The sequence below is a fragment of the Eptatretus burgeri genome, chromosome 16, assembly GCF_056783735.1.
Source record: "Eptatretus burgeri isolate ZD-2024b chromosome 16, Ebu_testis_v1, whole genome shotgun sequence".
NCBI lineage: Eukaryota > Metazoa > Chordata > Myxini > Myxiniformes > Myxinidae > Eptatretus > Eptatretus burgeri.
In genome coordinates, this window is record NC_140976.1 from 26,813,592 (window position 1) to 26,835,619 (window position 22,028).

At 43.6% G+C, this 22,028-nt stretch overlaps 1 protein-coding gene across 1 annotated transcript in view; it reads left to right on the top strand.

Annotated features, from left to right (window-relative positions):
* The window catches only part of ERCC6L (ERCC excision repair 6 like, spindle assembly checkpoint helicase), a 148,091-nt gene that overhangs the window by 102,108 nt on the left and 23,955 nt on the right, over positions 1-22,028 (top strand). The window contains exon 19 of the mRNA XM_085859108.1: positions 16,611-16,699. Within this exon, the coding sequence (XP_085715234.1) occupies positions 16,611-16,699 (89 nt within the window). The remainder of the gene's footprint in view (positions 1-16,610; positions 16,700-22,028) is intronic.

Consider the following 22,028-nt stretch of genomic DNA (forward strand, 5'->3'; position numbering starts at 1 on the left):
AGCGGTCGGCGACGAGGTCGCGGTGGGAGATCGCTCGTCGCGGGACCCAAGCCAGCCAGCCATTCTCCCTTCCCCTGGGCATCAGCAATTCCCCATTTTTCCCCCGCGCTGAGATAGTGCAACAAAGGGGGCCCGTTCCCACCCTACTCCAAGCGTCGTACCAACGAAACCCGCCAAGGAGCACGGAGTCGGGGCACAGCCACGCGGCCACATCTGCGGCTCGTCCGCCAACGCGTCACGAGGATGCGGGTAGGACCCACCCGGTCTCGCGGACCTGGCCGCTCCTTGCGCACATATTGGCCTACAGCCCCATCTGCTCCCTTGTCTATGAGGGTGGCTTCTTTCCTTTGCTTTTGAGTAAATGTGTGTTGGCGCCGTCTGTAAAGTAGAACTGTATAAATGTTGCCGTGTGTGCGCGTAGTCGGTAGTAACTCTGCATCATTGCTTCTCTTGTTTTACTGCTATAGGTGCATTTTGACTGTTTGGCTGTATATGTGTGCTTTCCGTGTGTCGCGTAATAAATGTGCATTGTGTGAACTGTTTTCCCGTTTCGCTTTGTCTTTTCTTTATTGACCCTCCATCCTGCTTCACGTAAAGGGTTCGTCGTGGGCTTAATACGCCCGATAATTAATCGGAATAGTCGAAGCCGACGATAATACCGCTCGGTTATCCTGATAGCATGGAACGGACCGCTTAAGCGGTTCGTGTCCGGAGTCGGCCTGCGGCGAGGTACGATCGCCCGGTCGACCATCCGCGCAGGTACTTAGGTAGATCGAATTTGGCGAGCAACCCTATCCTGCGTGGGTGGGCAATTGGCACGGTCGTGGTGGGGTTAAACCCCCACCCATGACTAGCTCCCGGCGTTGTTCCGAGAGGGTCATGACAGAATTGTCCGTTCCGGTGGGCGAGGCGGCAGCCATTCGAGTCGAGCGGCCGATCGCACGCTGGCGGGCGCGAATTCGCAACAATACTATTCATATTTATAAAGTAAAACTTTACTTCAAATAAAATGCATCTTCGGTACTTTCATTGGTGCTTTCATAATCATCTGCAAAACTACTTTCATAACTATCATTTGAACACAAACTCTCAGTTTCATCACTGTCTTCTGTTCCAACAGAGATACTATCATCACTCTCATAATCTTCAGTTGAATAATGACTTATTTAATTAGTAGAAAAAACATTACGATCTATATCTATACACTTTTTTTCATGAACAGATTCAACTCTTACATTTTTTATATTAAAGGTCCCATGACACCCAAAAGTACTGAAATTGCATATATATATATATATATATATATATATATATATATATATATATATATATATATATATATATATATATATATATATATATATATGATTATGTATGTATGTGTATGCATGTATCTTTGTGATTATGTGTGCATGTATGTGTCAAAAATTTGTCAAAAACCAATTTAGCCCCAATTAATTAATTTTTAAATTGTTTTTATTTTTACTTCCCCACTATAATTCGTCCCCGAAACCCCTTTATCGTCCTTGTTCGGCTAACCTATCCTGTCACCTAGCCTACTCCCAACCCCTACGTTCCCTTTCCGGAGGGGAACAAGGGAGAGCTAGCGTCCTGTGTCGAGGCCCAACGAAGCCTCAGGATGGCCTCCCCAGAGTTCAGCGATCTATAACACAAAGTGGGTCCAGCGGCCCACAACTAGAGCGAGGGGATGGATGGTGCGGAGGGGTACACTTCCTATTCTACCCTACCATTTAACTGTTAAACTACCCCGGGGCTTTCAACAAGCGCCTCTCGCTTAAACTATTGGTTCTAACAACCCAGATTCCTGTCGCCTGTGTTGGTGTCCTCTCAAATTTCAGGCCTCGCCCCCCAATTTTCTTCCCGTGCCCTCACACGGTCTCATGGCTGGGACGCGTGGCTCCCCTTTGCAGGCACGACCCTCTGCCGATTCCCCTACGATGGCACCCCCGGGCACTACACTGCCTCCGAGCCTACCAGCTCCCTAAACACTGGGGAGTGCCCCCCATGGCACCTCCCCTGAAACGCTCACGTGGAAGGCTGGCTTCCCGGGCCCCTTTCCGAGGGTCACCCGTGCCCACAACACTGCCCACACAGCTAACGGCGCCCCGGGCCCCTGCACCAAGCGGGCGCACCCGTGCCCACTACGGTATCCTGGCCCCCCATGGGCCCTTGGCCTACTACGGCCGACTAGCCTGGTGCCCGGGGTACCCACTCAGCGATACTCACCTTTCGCAGCCACGCTCCCAGCCTGTCAACAGGGCTCCTGCACCCCTCCAAACGGGTTTCGAGCCTACACTCCCACCAACAGCAAAACGACTTCCATTTTTCAATTTGACTAACCCAGCTAACTCACTTTACACTGACCCCGGAGTCCCTTGGGCGGGCTTCACTCCTCCCCCCAATCACTCATCGCACCATGCATTCCCCATTCGCTCCACACACACAGACCCGCTGGCCTCACTCACTCACCAAGCACATGCTTCCACTTCACTCACCAACTCTTCAACACACACACCACTGAATCCTGCCATCCTTCTAACTACATCCCCTAACTAACTCGTGCTCCCACGTCGTCCCTTACACTACAGCACGTTCCTTTGAATACTACGTAGCTAAACTACGTCCCCTCTTCACATCCAAAGTCTGTCACTGTCTCCAAATCTCTAAAAATAATTTCCCCACCTAAATCTGGCTACAATCCCTCTAACTAATCCATTCCACGGGCCCCATGAAGACTTACCCCTGCCCCATGCAGCCGGTCTTGCGAAGCTAACCCTTCCCCCTAACTAGTTTCATCCTGTGCCCAGGCCAAGGGGGTCTTCCACCCCTAGCCCAGGGAATCCTGTTCACCCGAAAGCGAGGCTTGCTGTTTTTTTTTGTTTGTTTTTGTTTTTTCCACATGCGCAGCACCAGCGCGGCAATTCACAGCCGCGCACCTTTGGCGTGACGTCATGGCAGCTGCTCGCGTCCCCCTTCGCTCTTGGACGGTACCATCCGGCAGGGATTCACCCTCCTGCCGGATTCCAACCACACATGCAGCCATGACGTCACCCGGCGCATAAAAAAAACACAAGCCTCACGTCTCGAGGGGTTCCCCACGCGAACACATGTGCTTTGCCCGTTGGAGCTTAACACACACGCCCGCGTGGAGAACCCGTCCGGTCCAGATCCGAAATCCTGCCTAAACTTTGTCCGTCCGCGGGATCGGCAAATCCACCGCGTGCGTTTCCGGACCGGGACTTCACTCCCGCAAGCGAGCACGTGGGGACCTCGTGCGTTGCACAGCACGGACCTCGCGCTCGCTGCTGGGTGAACCCGGCGCAGTGCGCAAAACAGCTACAGCCGCTACCCGGCTTTCTTTCCTCTGTCGCTGTCGTCGTCTCCATTCCACCCACGCACACGTGCGTGTTATGACGCTAACACTCCATTCCATTACACTCACCCCGGGAGACGTGGCTGCATGTTCACACATGCCCACCGACATCTCCCTTACATACCGCTCTCTTACACACATGGTTTCTCTCACACTCGGCCGTTCACTCACGCATGCCACCTCCCTCGCACACGTGGCTCCACTCACTCGCGCCATTTCCCTCACACAAACCATATCACTCACACACGCGGGGCACTCGCCCGCGGTGCCTCATCCACACACGGCGTGCTGGGGAGCACGCCCTTCGGCACAACTGCCACCACACCACTCACACACGGGGTCGCTTCCACACACGGGGACGCACTCACACCTGGCACCACACACACCGGGACAACCACACTGGGGACTCGTGTCCCCACAAGGGTCTCCGGGGCCTCTATACCCCCCAAGCTCGGCGTGCACCCATCCACCGCACTCCTCCCCTCGAACTCGCAAAGCACGACCGAACCCACCTGGTCATGACTCGCCTCAAGGGGGCATACTCCCTCCCCTCGTTCCTGGAGGAGGCCATCCAGCTGCTCGCACTGGGTCTCCACCCAGTCCGCCAGCTCCCCCTCATGGCCCTCCACTACCTCCGTGTGTGTGTGTGCGTCTCTAACCTTGTCATTATCATGCAGTCTCTCCTCTATTTTTTCTGTCTCCCGTGTCTCTATACATTTTCTCTCCTTGTTCCTTATTTCTGTCTCTTCCTGGTTCCTTTTTCCTTCCCATCTGAGTCGTTCTTTCTCTCTGAGCCCCATTAGCTGTTCGTTCTCCCTCCGGAGCTCCTCAATCTCCGTTGACTCCAATCTCGCTCTCCGTTTTAGTTGTTCAATTTCACACTCATATAGTTGTTGTTTTCTCTCCCACTGTTCCTCCTGCTCTTTGTTTTCCAATCTCATTGTTTCTTTCAATTGGCTCATTTCCTTCCTGTGTTTCATTCGCTGTTCTCTCACTACTCTTCCTCGTTTCCTCTCCTGTCCTTCCTTCTCCAGTTTCATGGTTTGCTTCATTTGGTTAATCTCCTTTTTGTGTTTCATTTTCTGCTGTCTCATTACTCTTCCTTGTTTCCTCTCCTATCTTTCCTTATCCAGTTTCATGGTTTTCTTCATTTGGTTCATCTCCATTTTGTGTTTCATTCGCTGCTGTCTCATTACTCTTCCTTGTTTCCTCTCCTGTCTTTCCTTATCCAGTTTCATGGTTTGCTTCATTTGATTCATCTCCATTTTGTGTTTCATTCGCTGTTCTTTGTCTATCTCCTCGTACTCCAGCCTCAGCTTTTCTTTCAATTGGTCAACCTCAGATTCATGTTCTTTTTGTTTTCTATTCCATTGTTCCTCTCGTTCTTCCCTCTCCAATCTCGTTGTGTCCTTCAATCTCCTGATTTCTCCTTCCTGCTTCATTCCTTGCTCCTTTACTTTCTCCTCGTATTCAAACCTATTTTTTTCCTTTTGTCGTTCAGTTTCAAATTCATACTCTTTCAATTTTCTATTCCACTGTCTTTCTTGTTCCTCCTTCTGCAATCTCGTCATTTCTTTCAACTGACTGATTTCTTTCTCCAGTCTCATTTGTTCTTCCTTCATTACTCTTTCTTGTTCCTCATTCTTTAGTCTGGCCTTCGCTTCCAGCTGTTCGATCTGTACAGTGTGGTTTCTTAAAGTTTCATTTTCCGTTCTCTTCCTTTCCTCTTTTAACACTCAGTTCGTTTTGTAGTTCCCTCTCTTTGTTTTGGTGTTTCTGTAACTCAGAAACTTTCTTTTCCAATTCCTTTCTCATCTCCGCACACTCCGACTTTGCTTTAGCTTCGAATTGTTCAATCTGCTCAGTGTGATTCCTTAACGTTTCATTCTCTGCTGTCGTTCTTTCTTCTCTCACCATCCTCAACTCGTTTTGTAATTCCGTCTCTTTGTTTTGGTGTTTCTGTAACTCAGAAGCTTTCTTTTCCAATTCTTTTCTCATCTCCGCACCCTCCGACCTTGTTTTGGCTTATAACTGTTCTTCCGGCTTGCGCTTGTGGTTTTCTACCCGTCTTCCCAGTTCCTCTGTCTCCGTTTTTACCTCCAGTCCCAGCTTATCAACTCTCTTCGTCATGTCTTGAAGTCTTTTCTCACACTCCACCGTTTCGACCTTCAATCCCTCCTCTGTCTCCTCCTGGCTTTCTTTTAATTTTTCTAATACCTTCTTTACCTCGTGTCTCGTCTTACACGTCTCCCGAATTATTTTCTCACCCGCCCCGACCGCCGGCCTGACAGCGTTGCACTCCCTCCCGTTGGTTCGGAGTCTCCGCCACGTGGCGTCGCTATTTTCTCGCCCGCGGTCCGAGTTTCCTTTCCCCATGCCTTCATGTCTGCATTAATTTCATCCATTTTGTTTTCCATCTGTTGGGCATTCGTCTTCATTCCGTTGCTCATGCTTTGCACGAGTTCAATAATCTGCCGCATTTTCACCTGCCCTGGCCACTCCCACTGACTACATTTAGTGGTGGAGTTATAATAAAAAACCGACCAGATGAACGGCATCGATGCCTTTCCCAACCTTCTGGTACGGGTTTCTCTTGCACGGTGATCTCGTCCTGAGCCATGGATTCCACATTACTATTACACATACCTAATCCACCCGGCACCCGCTCGCCTTAAGACGCCATCTTATTTCTCGTAACGGGTTAATTGAGCTTGCTCGTAATTTGGAAGGAATCGGGGGTCGCTCCTCTCACCCCTGGACCGATTCCCGTGAATTTAGCTGGAGACAGAAGAGCCCGTTTTCCCGCTCTCCGACACCAGTGCCGCGAGGAGGGGGATGAGTTTGTGTCCCACTTCTGACACCAGTGTTGCGAATTCGCGCCCACCGGCGTGCGAGCGGCCACGTAACTCGAATCGCGGCACGTCGCCACCGGACGGACAATTCTGTCGTGACCCTCTCGGATTAACGCCGGGAACTAGTCACGGGTGGGCCTTTCGGCCTCACCACGATCGTGCCAATCGGCCCCCCGCGTGGGATAGGGTTGTTCGCCAAATTCGACCTACCTAAGTACCCACACGGAGGGTAGACCGGGCGATCGCACCTCGCCGCAGGTCGACTCCGGACACGGGCCACTTGAAGAGACCCGTTCCGTACTATCGGGATAACCGAGCGATGATATCGTCAACATCGACGGTTCCGATTAATTATCGGGCGTATTTAGCCCACTACCAACCCTTTACGTGAAGTAAGATGGAGATTCAATTAAAGAAGAGACGAAGCGAAACGGGAAAAACAGTTCAACATGAGGCACATTTATTCCGCGGCACACGGAAAGCACACATATACAATTACAACAATTATGCACCAAAAGCAATTGCAACAAAAGAAACACAACAATGCAGATCTACTACTGACTACGCGAGCACACGGCAACACTTACACAGTTTTACTTTACAGATGGCGCCGACAACATATATACTCAAAAGCAAAAGAAAAGGGCCACCCTCAACGACAAGGGGGCAGACGTGGTCTGTGGGCGCGAGACCGAGCCGAGCCTACCCGTCTTGTGATGAGCCGCAAATGCCGCGGCGGTGCCCCGACTCCGCGCTCCTCCGCACGGTTTCGTTGGCAATGATTGGAATGGGGTGGGAACGGGGCCCCCTTTCTGCACTATCTCAGCGCGGGGGGGGGGGGGAAGGGGGGAATTGTTGATGCTCTGGGGAAAGAGGATAGCTGGCTTGCTTGGGTCCCGCGATGAGCGACTCCACTGCGACCTCGACCGCGTTCCCGGCTTCCCCTCTCTGCAGCTCCCCGACAGACTCCGAACCCCGACAGACTGACTCTCCTCCAGACCCCTCTTGACTGCTGCTGCCACACTCCGCCGCCGCCACACCTCGCCGCCGCCACACCTCGCCGCCGCCACACCTCGCCGCCGCCACACCTCGCCGCCGCCACACCTCGCCGCCGCCACACCTCTCCAACTCGCCCGAGCCCAGAACTCTCTGCCGCTGCCACACTTCGCCGCCGCCACACCTCTCCAACTCGCCCGAGCCCAAAAAACTGACTGAATTCGCCCCGCGCTCGGCACTTTATAGTACGGCAGGAGAACCCATATGCAAATTTCCGGATCAGGATGAGCTCAGGGGCGGAGCCACGCTCGCCCATTGGATGGAGGAAAAGTGGGCGTGAACCTCCCCTGATCCTCGAATTTGCATATATCGATTCTACTCTGACACGCCTGGAGGCGGGGCCAAATCGACCCGCGCTTAATGATTGGACGGATCGGAAGTGGGCGTGTATCATTCCTGATCCGACCTCTCCTCGGAAAGGCCGCACTTCGTACCCGTGGCTCAGCGCGCGCCCTGTACGAGTCCAGGACAGCCTGACGCTCGGTGCCCACAAGCGGTGCGGGAATGGCGGTAGAAGGAGGAGAGGTGAAGGTGGTGGAGGGTCTAAAGTGGCGGTCCCTGGCCACGGTGACGCTTGGAATGGCGGTGATGCGATGTTTGCGAGAGCGAGCTTTGAAGGTAAAGGTCGTGGCTGTTGGCGTTGTTGTTGTTGTTGTTGTTGTTGTTGTTGTGAAGCGGCGTTGCGGTTGGTGGTTGTTATGTGATGGCGGTTGAGACGTGGTTGGTTCAAAATAAAGATAGAACAGAAAAACGGCTATCTTAAAGGGTCGCAGCCTGAATGAATCACATTTATTCCCTCTAAACAACGGGATTGGGGCTAACTACACATGTACTTACAGAGATATCTCACCTACGGGACCTGAATGGTGGTTTGCGAATTTCCTCAACCACAACAATATATATATATATATATATATATATATATATATATATATATATATATATATATATATATATATATATATATATATATATATATATATATATATATATGTCCTATAGGAGTTTTTCATCGTGATTTCAGATCTGACAATTTTTTTTTCACAATACTCGTTTGGTAAAATGTAAAATTAAAAGAACAAACCTATTCAGGAAAGCCCCTAAAAATTCTGCCGAAATCGAATGAAAGGGGCGTAACCCACATGACGTCAACTGCAGGACGACAAAGGCTGCACGTAAATTACTCGGGTTGGTGGTCGACATGATTCTATTGGCTTTCTGTGTGTTTCCACACAGAAATTGGTCGACTCAATCGCTTGAGTCGACTTTATTGGTCGACTCAATCGCTTCGTTCATTTCTGCTTTAAAAAAAATCAAACATTTGGTTTTGAATAATGGATGACATGGACTTTCATTTGTCTGGTAGCGACAGTGAGTGTGAGAGAAATTAAGGATTTTGGTCTGAATCAAATGGATAATTGTCGGATAACTTAGTCACGGGAGGTGAAGTTCAGGCAGCTGGAAATGGAATACGGCCTTACCAGTTCGTGCCCGAAGCAGGACAAGCAGAGGAAACTGGCGATGAAATTCCCGGAGTTCATGATGATCGAGAGGACATCGAAGGAAGACTTGGCAATAACAACTGGTTAGACAGAATCCTCTTCGTAATTCAATAATGTAAATTCGACTTGCATACTGCTCGATATCAGAAATATTTTAGTGAGGTGACGTGACCAGCGCAGCAGACATGTTTCTCCGCGGCGAATGAATCGTAAGCAAGGCCAGCCCATGTCATCGGCCGTATCTCTCCGCGCATGAAACGAAGCAATCTCGCTGTCCGGATACGATGAAAACTTGTGTGCAGAACACACCTTGTGACACAATTCTCTAGAGTAGTCCGATAAATCTGACGTTCTGTTGCATTTTTATTTATTTTATTCCTCCTGTCGTCATGTAGCACCAGTATAAAACAATGAAGAAAAGAGAATAATAAAAGAAAGCTACAGCACGTCAGATTTATCGGACTAGTCAGATGGACGACGGATTTATCGGACTGGTCTAGAAATCTAGAGTTGACAAGTAACTTGTATTAGCATGCACACAATGCATAAGATGCGTCAGAGTCCTGAGGCTAGGAGGCCGTGTAATAGGACAGATAAATTTGTCTTTCATAGTTGTGCCAACATATTTTTCCCTGTTCATTTATTACAGCATTTTGGCTAAATGTTAATGAATAGCAAGCCAATGGAAGCAGTACCTTCATTTTAGAATAAACCCATGTATATCGAGTGCAGCCTTACCTGGCTTGCATGTATGTGGAATCGTACCAATCCCAGCAGGCTGGTTTCAACGAACAAGTCAATAAGCTGCAAAATGTGGGTGCAGGTTTTTCACATTGTTTGATTTTAAAATTATCTCCTTGCGCCTTGAAATGATGCAATATTAATCTTTAGTATTTTACTTGTATGTCCCTGTAACTTTCTTATTTAATGGATAGGTTCAACAGTCACATTTAATATTTTGTGGACATGGTATAGCCCTTTATTGTGCATACATATATTGGATTTGTACACGACTACGATTAGGTAATAAAGGGATAAATAATTGCCTCGTGATTGTTGTGCATACACGGCTCAGAAGCAGAATTTCTTTTCCACGAAACAATCACAGGAATTAAGACGATCAGTGAGATAGCAAACACATGTGCACAATGCATTTGTACGTACTTTATAGGGTGCGTGACATCTAGTCAATCCACCCTGTGCGAGTCGCGTTCTGCATATGACATGAAGGCTGCGGTTCGCTGAAGTCAACTTTTTTAAGGGGCGGGGCATAGCAAGTTGTGAAAAGCATCAGAAATGTTCGAAATATTGGTGTTATTATCCCATTTTTGATTTTAAAAAAGAAATGGGTGATTTAATTTCTTCACTGGGAAGGTCAAGTTAATATATAAATAACCAGAAAGTTTTGAGTGTCATGGGACCTTTAAAGGTAATTTTAAAATGATCCTTAACTACTATTGAACGAAATGTCATTCACCTGATATATTAACATCCTTTATTTCATCAGGATTTACATCTTTAGGGTTGTTGAAAAAAATACAAATTTATCCTTGCATATTACAGATGGTGTTTTTTTTCTTCTTTTAAAGCTTTATCATAAGGTTTTTCTTTTTTGATACTTTTTCTTGTTTCATTGCTTTTTCTAGTTTTGAATATTTTGTTAGAGCGACTTTAATTGATGTTCTTCCAGATATACTAAAAGCCCTTCCACTGAAGGAAATTGAAGAACTCATATTATTCACCATAATTGTTTTTATCCAATAGTTTGTTATATTTATCTTTATTCAATTTTACATCCTCGACATATTTCTCAGTATCTTTTACAAATGAAGAGATTGATTGAAACTTGTCTTTTGTGTCTTGATACATTGTATTTATTCAGTGAAAAATTTGGAGGATAAAATGGTTTTAAGCACAGATTCACCTATAAATTAAACAAAATTTTCATCAAGAAAATTTCATTTTAAGAAAAGTTTTGTTATATAAACATGGTGAATATAACATACTGCGATGTTTGTAATCATGAATATAAATGTTATAAAAAACACCTTCAAACCAACAAACACATTCAATCTTTTCAGACAAATATCTCCACTTGACCAAGAAATAAAACATTGTGATAGATGTGATAATGATATTCTTTAAAAAAATTATAATAAACACCTTCAATCACGCAAACACAAGAAAAATGAAGGAAGGGAAGGTGCCACTAAATTCTCCATTGAAAACACTGATGGGGCATTTAAAGGACATATAAAATTAAGATTGTTTCGCTTTCAAGACCCTGGACCATCTTCAATCATTGAAGCTGTTGATATGGTTAAACAAAGTATTGAAACGATAATTAAAAACGCATGAAGTGAAATGAAAACTTTTAAGTTTTATATGGGAGTAAAATTGAATATGGTAAGAGAAGGTGATGATACTACTCCCTATATGACGACAAACCCTCACTTTATCTCATCATTTCAAGATTTTGTGAGATGTGATGTTTCGCTGAACTCCAGAGACAAGAACAAGATGTTGATAACACTGTAGTAGGTAGTGGATTTGCTATTACAAAAATAATCTTTTTAGATATACACATCTTAAAATCAGATCCTCTTCAAGCTTCTTATCTTGATTTACCAAAAGAGATAAAATTTAAGAAAGCGGTTGTTAATATTCAAAGCAAAGATAATAAATGTTTTCTATGGTCTGTTCTTGCTCACTTACATCCTCCACAATGGAATCCTGAAAGGGTTGAACATTATTAGAAATATGAGAATACATTAAATGATAAAGATTTAAAGTTTCCAATGTCATTGAGAGATATTCCTAAATTTGAGAAAATGAAGAATCTATCTGTTAATGTATATGGATTAACAGATACAAACAAAGTTCAGATATTAAACATTTCAAACAACTATAAAAATGATGAAACACACATTGACCTTCTCTACTTTACTTCAAAGGAAAAATCACATTATGCTTTCATCAAAATTTATCAAGATTAACCAAATCACAACTATACAAGAGAAAATGTAAAACATATCCTTGTCAGATGTCTCAACTCCTTTCACACAAAAGAACGATTAAATCAACATTCAAAATATTGTAGTAATCATAAATCAACCGTAATCAATTTACCAAAAGCAGGTTCAAACATATCATTCAAAGATTTTAACAAATCTATAAAACATCCGTTTGTGATATATGCTGATTTTGAAAGTATCCTTGAAAAGATAGATACTGTTTCTCCAAATCCAAATAAATCATACACAAATAAATATCAAAAACGTACTCCTTATGGTTTCTGTTATTATATCAAATCATCTGTTGGTGATAAATACAAGTTAGAACTTTATAGAGGAGAAGATGCCTCAGAGGAGTTTGTAAGACGATTGGAAAGAGACTGTACAAGATTAAGAGAAATAATGGTTAAAACCTATCAACCAATGTCATTAACAAAGTGAGAGAAAAAGGATATTAGAAAGAACAGTATCTGTCATATTTGTGAGGAGAAAATTTAGGGAGAGGTCAAGGTTAGGGATCACTATCATCTCACTGGTAAATATAGAGGTCCAGCTCATTCCCGTTGTGATCTTAATTACAAGCCTCCAAACTTTATTCCTTTCTTTCTTCACAACAATGCTCACTATGACACATCTATTTATAAATGAACTTTCAAAGACATCTGGAGATATTTCTGCTATTCCTAGCACAGATCAAAAATACATCTCATTCACAAAAACAATTCATACATTCCCCATAACCCATATCAGATTTCTTGACACATACAAGTTTATGGCAAGTCCATTATCTAACTTAGCATCAAATATTAAAAACTTACCGAATCTTAAATCGCATTTCTCAAATCGAGAAGAGATTGATCTCTTATCACAAAAGGGAATATGTCTGTATGACTATATGGATTCATTTGAGAAGTTTAAAGAAACACAACTTCCTTCAAGGGAAAGTTTCTATTGCAAGTTGAATAAAACTCATATTTCTGATAGAGGTTATACACAAGCTAACAAGGTTTGGGAGAAGTTTAATATAAAGAATCTTGGAGAATATCATGATTTTTATCTTAAAACTGTGATTTATTGTTATTGGCTGATGTGTTTGAAACTTTTAGAACAGTCTGTCATAATAAAAATTCTTATGGATTAGACCCCATTCACGATTACACAACCCTGGGTTTGGCTTGGAGTGCTATGTTAAAAAATGACAAAACAAAATTTTGAATTAATCAGTGATATTGATATGCTTTTCATGATAGAGAAGGCTAAAAGAGGAGGAATATCTCAAATATGTTCCAAGAGATATGCTAAAGCATATAACAAATATCTTCCTGATTATAACAAGAATGAGAACAACTCTTACCTGATGCATTATGATGCTAACAATTTGTATGGGTGGGCTGTCTCAATCTTTACCTGATGGAAAACTTAAATGGGTTAAAGAAAAACATTATGAAAAAGTTTTACAAGACATTGTTGTCTCCTCTCAAAAAGAATTGTATGAGGCTGAAGTTGGATATTATTTTGAGGTTGATTTAAAATATCCAGAAGAACTTAATCACAAACATAAAGACCTACCTTATGCCCCTGATAAAGAAAGTTCAAGAAAATAATGGTTAAGTGATTACCAACAGTCATTTGATATAAAAGTTAAATCTCCAGAAAAACTACTTACTGCATTGAATGATAAAGAAAGTTATGTTTTGCATCAAAAGAACTTGAGACAATATTTATCTACTGGGTTGAGAGTGAGGAAAATTCATCGGATTTTGAAATTTACAGTCATTGTTTTTTAAAGAAGTATATTGATTTTAATACAAAAAGGAGAACAGAAGCAAAAACAGATTTTGAGAAGGACTTTTATAAATTAATGAATAATGCTGTATTTGGAAAGACTGGAAAATGTTAGGAATCAACAAAACATAAGACTTGCTACATCTTGAAAACAGGCTTCAAAGTTAATTAATAGACTAAGTTTTGAACGAGCGGAGGTGTTTTCAGAGAACTTTTGTGATATTAATTTGAAAAAAAAAGAGTATTGAAATGGATGAACCTATTTATATAGGAACATCAATTCTTGACTTGTCAAAGTCGTTAATGTATGACTATTACTATAATAATTTTAAATCAAAGTATAAGGATAATGTGTCTGTTATATATGGATACAGATAGTTTTATATTAAAAATTAAGTCAAGTGATGTATCTGAGGATATGATTGATAATGTTGATATATATGATACAAGTAATTATAAGTCAGGTGATGTGTTGTTTTCATCAAAGAATAAAAAGGTTATTGGTAAGTTTAAAGATTAATTGGGTGGGAAGGTCATGAGTCAATTTATAGGATTGAGATCAAAGTCTTATGCTTTTATGTATATTGATAATAATAACATTGAAAGGTGTGATAAGAAGCTAAAGGGAATAAAGAAAAATATAATCAAGGAAACAATAAACTTTAAACATTATAACTGTTTAACCTTCAAGAAGGAAGAGTACAGAAAAATGAATACAATAAGAAGTTATAAACATCAATTATATACAGAAGAGATAAATAAGAAAACATTAGGAGCTTTTGATGATAAAAGATATATTTTAGAGAATGGAATCAATAGTCTCCCTTCTGGTTATCAATACTAGTGTGAAGATATTAAGTTGGGAATTTTAACAGGCTACCGCCATCTTTTTACTGATTTATAAATGATAGAATCGAGCAATAACCAAACCAAAGAGTGGAGATGTAATCAGCCTTGGTATTTAAATGGGAAACATAAAGAATGTGAGAAATATCAAATAAGTCTTATTGAAGAAATAACCGGGGGAAAAGTCGACAAAACAAATAAGCGGATACATTTATTTACAAATAAGTTGGAGGATGTAAAAAAAAAAATATCCTTGAATGGACTGAAAACTTTGATGGTTATCAATTGAACAATAGAAAAACAATTTACTGCAATCTCAATGATATGTGGCTCAGGAGGTGGTCAAACAAGAGCATTTCATCTCTGCTCAACAAAGACACATAAACCAAGAACCAAGTTCAAAAGTAATCTTTGTGAATATACTCGATGGTGATGAATGTCATAGGAAAATTAATTTATTCCCTAAAGTAGCACATGGACAAATATTCATTGGTTCGCTCTTTGAATGGCATGAAAATATGAAAGGAAAGAAGTGCTTTAATCAGTAAGTCTCAATTTTACATTTGCTTGTATGGGAGGGGGAGAAAATCAGTCTCCTATTTTGGGCTTTTTGGACTTTTGGGGCTTAAGTCAGAAAGTTTTTCCCTTTTCCCCATTCATTTGAATGTCTGCCTCAGAAGCCCTATTTATCCTCTACTGCCCCCACTCTCCCCCAGTCTGCCTGATTGAGTGCAATTGATCTGCATCTTCTAGAGATGGGCCGACAATTTTTGTTCGTCATTCGATGGTGTCCTTCCAAACATGTTTGTTGTCTCCCTATGTATGTGGTCTCCCCATGGATCTCTTAGTCTGGTGGTGGTTAATTCAGGAGGGAGATTAATGCATTGCTTTTAGGATGACAGCAGATGTTTTTCAATACCGTCTTAACTGCACTCATTTAATCAAAGTGGCTCGGTTCAATGTCTCACTTTGGCATTAGTGACGTGATCCTGCCATCATATGCAAAGCATTCGTCGAACAGCTTTCATGTCGAGAGTATTGATGGTATTTATGGTGGCAGTTCAAGTCCAGGTTTTGGAGCTGTTGGTGAAGATTGTGGTCATGAGTGTTCTTTAAATCAGAGCTTTAGGCACTGTTTGACGGGGACTTTTCTTATGTCTGAGTGATATGAGGCCCGGCGAGGAGGAGTGATGTAAGCGACATTTTTTAATGATATGATGATGACAGGCTCAGATGATAGGGGAAGGGTTAAAATAGTGCTATATGGCATTAACTCCAAAATGGCCGATGTGGCGCTTACATCATTCCTCGCGGTTCCTCATATGGTGAATTGAGCAATGGCAGCTGTTCTGAGTTTGACCACCAAAGAGGTCAGAAAAATACAACCTGCAGGTAAACTTTCACAAACAAACAGTTTTCCTATCTTCCATAATGTAAACCTGAAGTTTGGGTGGAAAGGAATGTGGTAAATTGTAAGAAGGGAGAAGAGTGAAGTGGGATTGGGGTTGGGGAGAGGTTCCCATCATGTGCTGCCTTTCTGGCTGCTGGGTGCATCATTTGTTCAGAGCGGGGCTATGCCGCTGATGCAGTGCCTCTCTTACCAGTACACTGGTGCTCATTTTGCCGACCTCGGAAGAATGACAGGCTGAGTCAACCCCCTGGTGTTAATTCAGTGGCCGACGGGGCTCGAACTCAGGACTTTCGGATCCCAAGCCATCACCCTAACCGCTAAGCCAACGCCAGGCTTGGGGAGGGGGTGGAAGGGAATAAAAGTAGAAAAAGGGGGGGGGGAGGGTCATGTTTGTCTGTCCCATTATAAACTCACTTCAGCAGTTCATGGCTTTGTAGACAAGAACCTTGATGTTGTATCCAGCAGATTGATTGCTTGTTTTGGGATTGTAAGCTTTCCATATGTGGTATTACTGTTCACTTGTCATCGAGCTTGTTGTACCAAGTCCTTTCCCTTGTGACTGAGTAATCATTTCCAAATATCCTGATCCACCTTATGTCATGTACATGCTGTGACGTCATGCAGCTATTGCCACATCTCACTTGTGTTCACAAATAATTTACATTGTGTAAGAATTATCTACATAGAGCATGTTTTAAAAGGAATTGTACAGTGTCCTTCATAACATTAACTGGCTGTACAATGTTACAGACATGTTTGGCATATCAGACCACGATCTCATGCACACAAGTGTTATTGAGGTTGAAGATTCTTCTGGAACTGAGTACATAGAAGCAAGGGTAAGGTATTGCGTTTTTGCATCTCATTATACATTATGGGTGTGTAAAATATCCTTTAATTGTTCAAATGACTTCTTCCCCCACCCCTCGTTTCCGTTGATTGTTGGTGGGTTTTTATCCCCCGCCGCGTGGCAGAAGGGGGATATTGTTGTCACCCGGGTCGTCCGGCTGTCCGTCTGTCCGGGCGTCAACATTTATAGCTGTGAGTGCGATGACTCATAAACTGTTCGCCATATCGATTTGAAATTTGGGTCACACATGTACCACCTGAAAAGGAAGAACCCTATTGATTTTTGGCGTGGCCGGATCCAAGATGGCCGACTGGGGTGGCCATCTTGAAAAAAATGTTTTTTTATAATAAATGGAAAACCGCTTATCTGATTTCAATTATTTTTGGTTACTACGTTCCTTGCCCCTGGGGAACTTTTTCGAGATGATGACCAAATGGTGTCTTGTTTCCAATTCACCTCCCTCATTATCTGGAATATATATGACCTTTTCATTCAATGGCGGGGGATTCCCCATCTCTGCTGGTATATTTATTTTTGGATACAAAGTCGAGGCTTGTGGAAGAGCCAGAACATAGAATGGATCAAGAAGCACAGAACAAATGCAACAGCAGAAAGAGAAGGGGGAAGTGCCAACCGCAGGGCCAAGGGACAAAACGGACAGAGACGGACAACAAGGGGTGTAGGTAAGGATGATGGGTAGTGGTTGGATAGGATGGATACAGTCACAAGTTCTCAGGAAGAAAAAACTGGAAATTTGGAGGGGTATTAGGGCAGAGGGGTGCGGCGAGGTGTTAACTGGGGTAAAAAAAAAGATAAAGATAATGGTTTTGGAGGGGGAAAAATCTGAGATTGTGGTGAACAGCTGTCTTGACTAACTGGAGGGAAGCATGAGATTGAAGAGGATATGGAAGTTGATTCCACAGGTGGGAAAAAAGAGTGACAAGTGAGTGGAGGTGAGTCGTGATCCTGGATTTAGTAGTATCATCAGAAGGGGGTTAATGGTGGACCGGCTGAGTCCTGCAGAAACCTGGGGGGAAAAGTGGGGGGGGGGAGGGGGACAAAGCACGGAAAGAGCAGAAGGTGCAAGACCAGAAAGGAGGTGGTTGAAGACAGAGGGACCACCGACCTGTCTGTGATGGTGACGTGATAGACTCGGCTTCATCGTGGGAGATTCCAATGATCTTGAAGGCCTTGGTTTTCATGGAATCAAACTGAGCAATATGTGAGGCAGCAGATCCAGTCCAGAGGGGAGAGCAGAATTCCATCAAGCTGTGGATGAAGGCCTTGCAGGTGGATCGGAGTTCAGTTGTGCCAAAGAAAGACTTTGACCAACAGAGGATGCCCAGTCGGCAATTGGCTTTGCAGGCCAAAATGAAAATGTGGTTTGCCCCAAAAAGATCATGGCTCAGAGTGGGACCAAAGAGTTTGAGGGGGTTGTTAAGAAAATAGATGGGAGGGTTTACCATGCGGTCCTTTTGTAGAAAGAGTGAGTGTGGCCGATTTCTCAGGATTGAAAGACGTTTTCCCAGTGTTTGACCATCTTGTAACTTTTGTTAATGTCTGAAGAGGGAATAGGCTTTTCATTGTCTATCTGAAAGATGATGGATGTCACGGCACAGGGTGGAGTCATCAGAAAATAGATAGAGGATTTTCCAGAGTCAGAGAGATCGTTGATAAAGATTAGGATAGGATTGCTCCGTGGAGCACTCCAGCCTTGACATGAAAGGATTCTGCTGAGAGCCACATGTTAGCTACTAGAGTGGAAGAGGTCAGTAATCCAAGAGCGGAGTTGGCCTTGGTTGCTATAGGCAAAGAGCTTGGAGAACAATGCAGGATGCTAGATTGTATCGAAATCTCGAAATATGTCGAGAGAGACGTCCTTGATCTCATGTCTGACATGAGGGCCTCCATCCATCGTTGGGAGAGTAGAAGCAGCATGTCCAACGTAGGGTGACCAGGTCTGAATCCGAATTGATGATCTGAGATGAGACTGTTGGAGAAAAGGAAGGATTTCATATAAACTGTGATGATGGATTCCATGACCTTGCTGATGTTTGGAAGTAAGCCAATTGATCTGTAATTAGTGGGATTGGTTTTTGCACCTTTTTTCTGTAACGTAGTGATGTTGGCTGACTTCAAAGCAGGTGGTCTATAGCCAAGGGAAAATGATTGGGTGAAAAGGGCAGAGAGAAGGCAATGCAAGAGGAGCAGAGCAGGTTTTTACGACACATGAACTGATGTTGTCCGGTACAGTTGCAGAATCAGTCGTGGGTTGCTAGAACCTTCTTCACTTTCTCTGGTGTAAAAGACAGAGTCCAGGAGTCCAGAACACACACTTGTTGGGCTTTGCAGAATCATCTGAGGTTGCCTTTGGTCAGATTTGCCTTCCAGGAGGAGAATGCAAGTTGTTTCAAAGCAACTGCCTCACCACAGTTTGGCTGAGTGCCAGTTTGGTTCACTTGTGCCAGTTTGGCTGAGTGAACTGCCAGTCTTGCTGGCCCTGAGGCTGTTTTCTGAGAATGGCTATAGCTTGCTGTGACCATCACAATCACATGATCAGATTAACCAATAGGAACAGAGGAAGAGCACGTGACGTTGTTGGGGAAGTTGGTTATAACCAAATCCAGAAGGGAGGAATTTGCCATTGACAGAAATCAGTGTGGAAAAGTTTACAGATTGAGTCAGTCCTATGGAATTACCGAAAACCTAAGTCCTTTGCTGAGTGCCATGGCTGGTGAGAGGATTAAACTGTTTGAAAGTGACAATTGAAATCCTCCCATATTAGGAAGAGAGAGAGTTGGGATGTGTGGTTAAAAGTTGGTCCATGTCATCTGAGAGAGATGTAGATGGAGACGTCACTCTTTGGAAGACGGTACAACACAGACAAACATGAGGTGGGAGCAGAGGGGAAGTCACAGCTAGATGTACCCCTGGCGTTTGAGTAAGAGCAGCAAATGGAGAGTGATAAATGGCGTTGTTGATGTACATTGCAGCTCAGCCGCTGGGACGGGGTTCAGGTCGATCAAACTGGAAAAGTCAAAAGCCAGGGAGAGATGCAAATGAGTCTGGGACGTCTTGTGGGAGAAATAATTATGCCAAACAGATTATGTCAGGTTTATTGGCAGTGGCCTGGATTGAGTGATGTCAAATTGGAGCAGAGGCCTCGGATGTTTGACGTGTACACAGTTGTGGACAGGGGAGGAGTAGCTGCTGATTGGTTGCAGAAATGTGGATTATAGCAAGGTGAGGAAGTAGGGTGGGGAGAAGCTGGGAGTGTTGGGCTCGGAGTGTGTGGGGTTGTGGGGCTTGGGGGTTGGGAGAAACCATGAGGGGGGGAGGGATGTGGTGGAAGCTGAGCTGGGGAAGGGCAGGGGGAAACTGAGAAGGGTAGTATGACAGAGAAACAGTGGGAGGAGCTTTGGGGAAGCTGTGATGTGGTGCGATAAGGGAAGAGGGTACTGACATGGAGGGGTTTTGATACCATTAATGGACGTGAAGGGGAATTGATTGTTGTGTGCACACAACCTCTGTAAAATGGACTTTTCAGAATTTCCAAACTGGATATATGGTGACAGATCTCTTGGTTGGGGTGGTGAAAATGTTTTCCATTGAAGGCATGGAGGAAAATGTGGCTGTCGGTATGAGAGGAGGGTGTTGGGAGTGAAAATGTTTTGGGAAAGGAGCCTTCTGGAAATGAAGAAGAGGGAGGATGTTTGAAGGAAGATGGAGAAAAAGAAGCTTTGGTTGTTCCTGATGAAGTAGTAGGAGGGAAAGGCATTTTAAAATACATTTATTGAAGTGGGGTTTTAAAAAAATTTTTAGAAAAATGTTAAGAGCTTTTAAAGGAAGAAATGTCTTACTCAGTTTGTGGGTATTGAAAAGGAGATTGGATAGGGAATAGAGGAGTAACTCTGCAGAGCAGGTCGAGTTCGTTTTTTTCTGTTGTTTTGGTATTATTATTTATATTTTTTATTTCTGGAGTGAAGAAGAGTTTGTATTTTATTTTGGAGTGAGGAGGGGAGAAGCTAAGGGATCAGGAGTAACAATACATAGGAGAAAAGGAGTGAAAATGGAGGCAGAAGCAACAACCCGATAGCCCGGGCTGGACTACTGGGGTCAAATTCAACACAAGACGCGGTTTCCATCCATCCATTGGGACCATACTCTGTGCAAAGCGTTGGTGCTGCCAAAACAGTCTCCTGGGCTATTGGGCACAATCCTGGATGGGTCGCTACTCCGACACAGCAAGCTGGTCCTCATTCTGCTGATATCGGAAGGATGACAAACAGGATCAACCCCACCTGGTATTAATTCAACAGCCGAGCAGGATTTGAACTCAGGATCCTAGGATCCCAAGCCCACCACTATAACCATTAATCCAACACCAGGCATCGACACAGTTTGGCACATGATTTGGATGAAAATGCAATCAGCAACACTGGAATTAAAATATAATGGTAAAACACAACATATCTGCTCTGGGAAACTTAGCTTTGTTGAGTTGGAGGGAGGAACTCACGAACCAGCGACCCAGAACCGGAATCGACTTCATGTACTTCATCTATGATGTTTCGGTTAGTGGAAGTTGATCTTTGGAATGAGTGTTAATTTGTTTTCTCCTCTTATTAATGCTCTTGAATATGATTATTGATGAAATTGCTGTACATGAAACTCAAACTTGCATCTTCTCTGCTCTGAATGTTTACAAACGGAGTGGTTTTACTGTTGTGCTCACTTATCATACATGCATTATTATTATTTTTACTTAGAAACACCTTTGCCCTTTTTGTCATCACTTCCTGCCATTAAATACCGATCGAATGATAGATGTTTGTTCACAAGTGACTTGCAATCAAATCTGGCTATGTAATTTTGTTTATTGTGTAGTAGCTGCTACCCACGCAACAACTTTAATCTGAGATAGCAAGTTGTGTCACCCAGTGTCGAGAGATATCCAAGAAAAGCAGATCACTTGCTACCTGCAGTTTTTGGCAGCAATTTATAATTTGTTTGGGGTACTGGCGATAACTTCACGAAAGACACCGTAGCATCTTTAATGTCCATCAACAACAACCATTGCTGGCACACGGGACCTCCGGCTTAATATCCATCCTGTGGCCGGTGCACACATTGATGCCTTGCCATGTATGTGACACACCAGGGTGAAAGTTTATAGCTGGGTCGAGATTCAAACTCCGGTTAGACAGCTTAAAGGTGAGTGTTCGTACATCGAAGCTATCCTGCGAGCCACAATAATTTGATGAATGAGTGAAATTAATGGATTAGGGTGTGAATGTGAATAAAGTGAAACAACTACT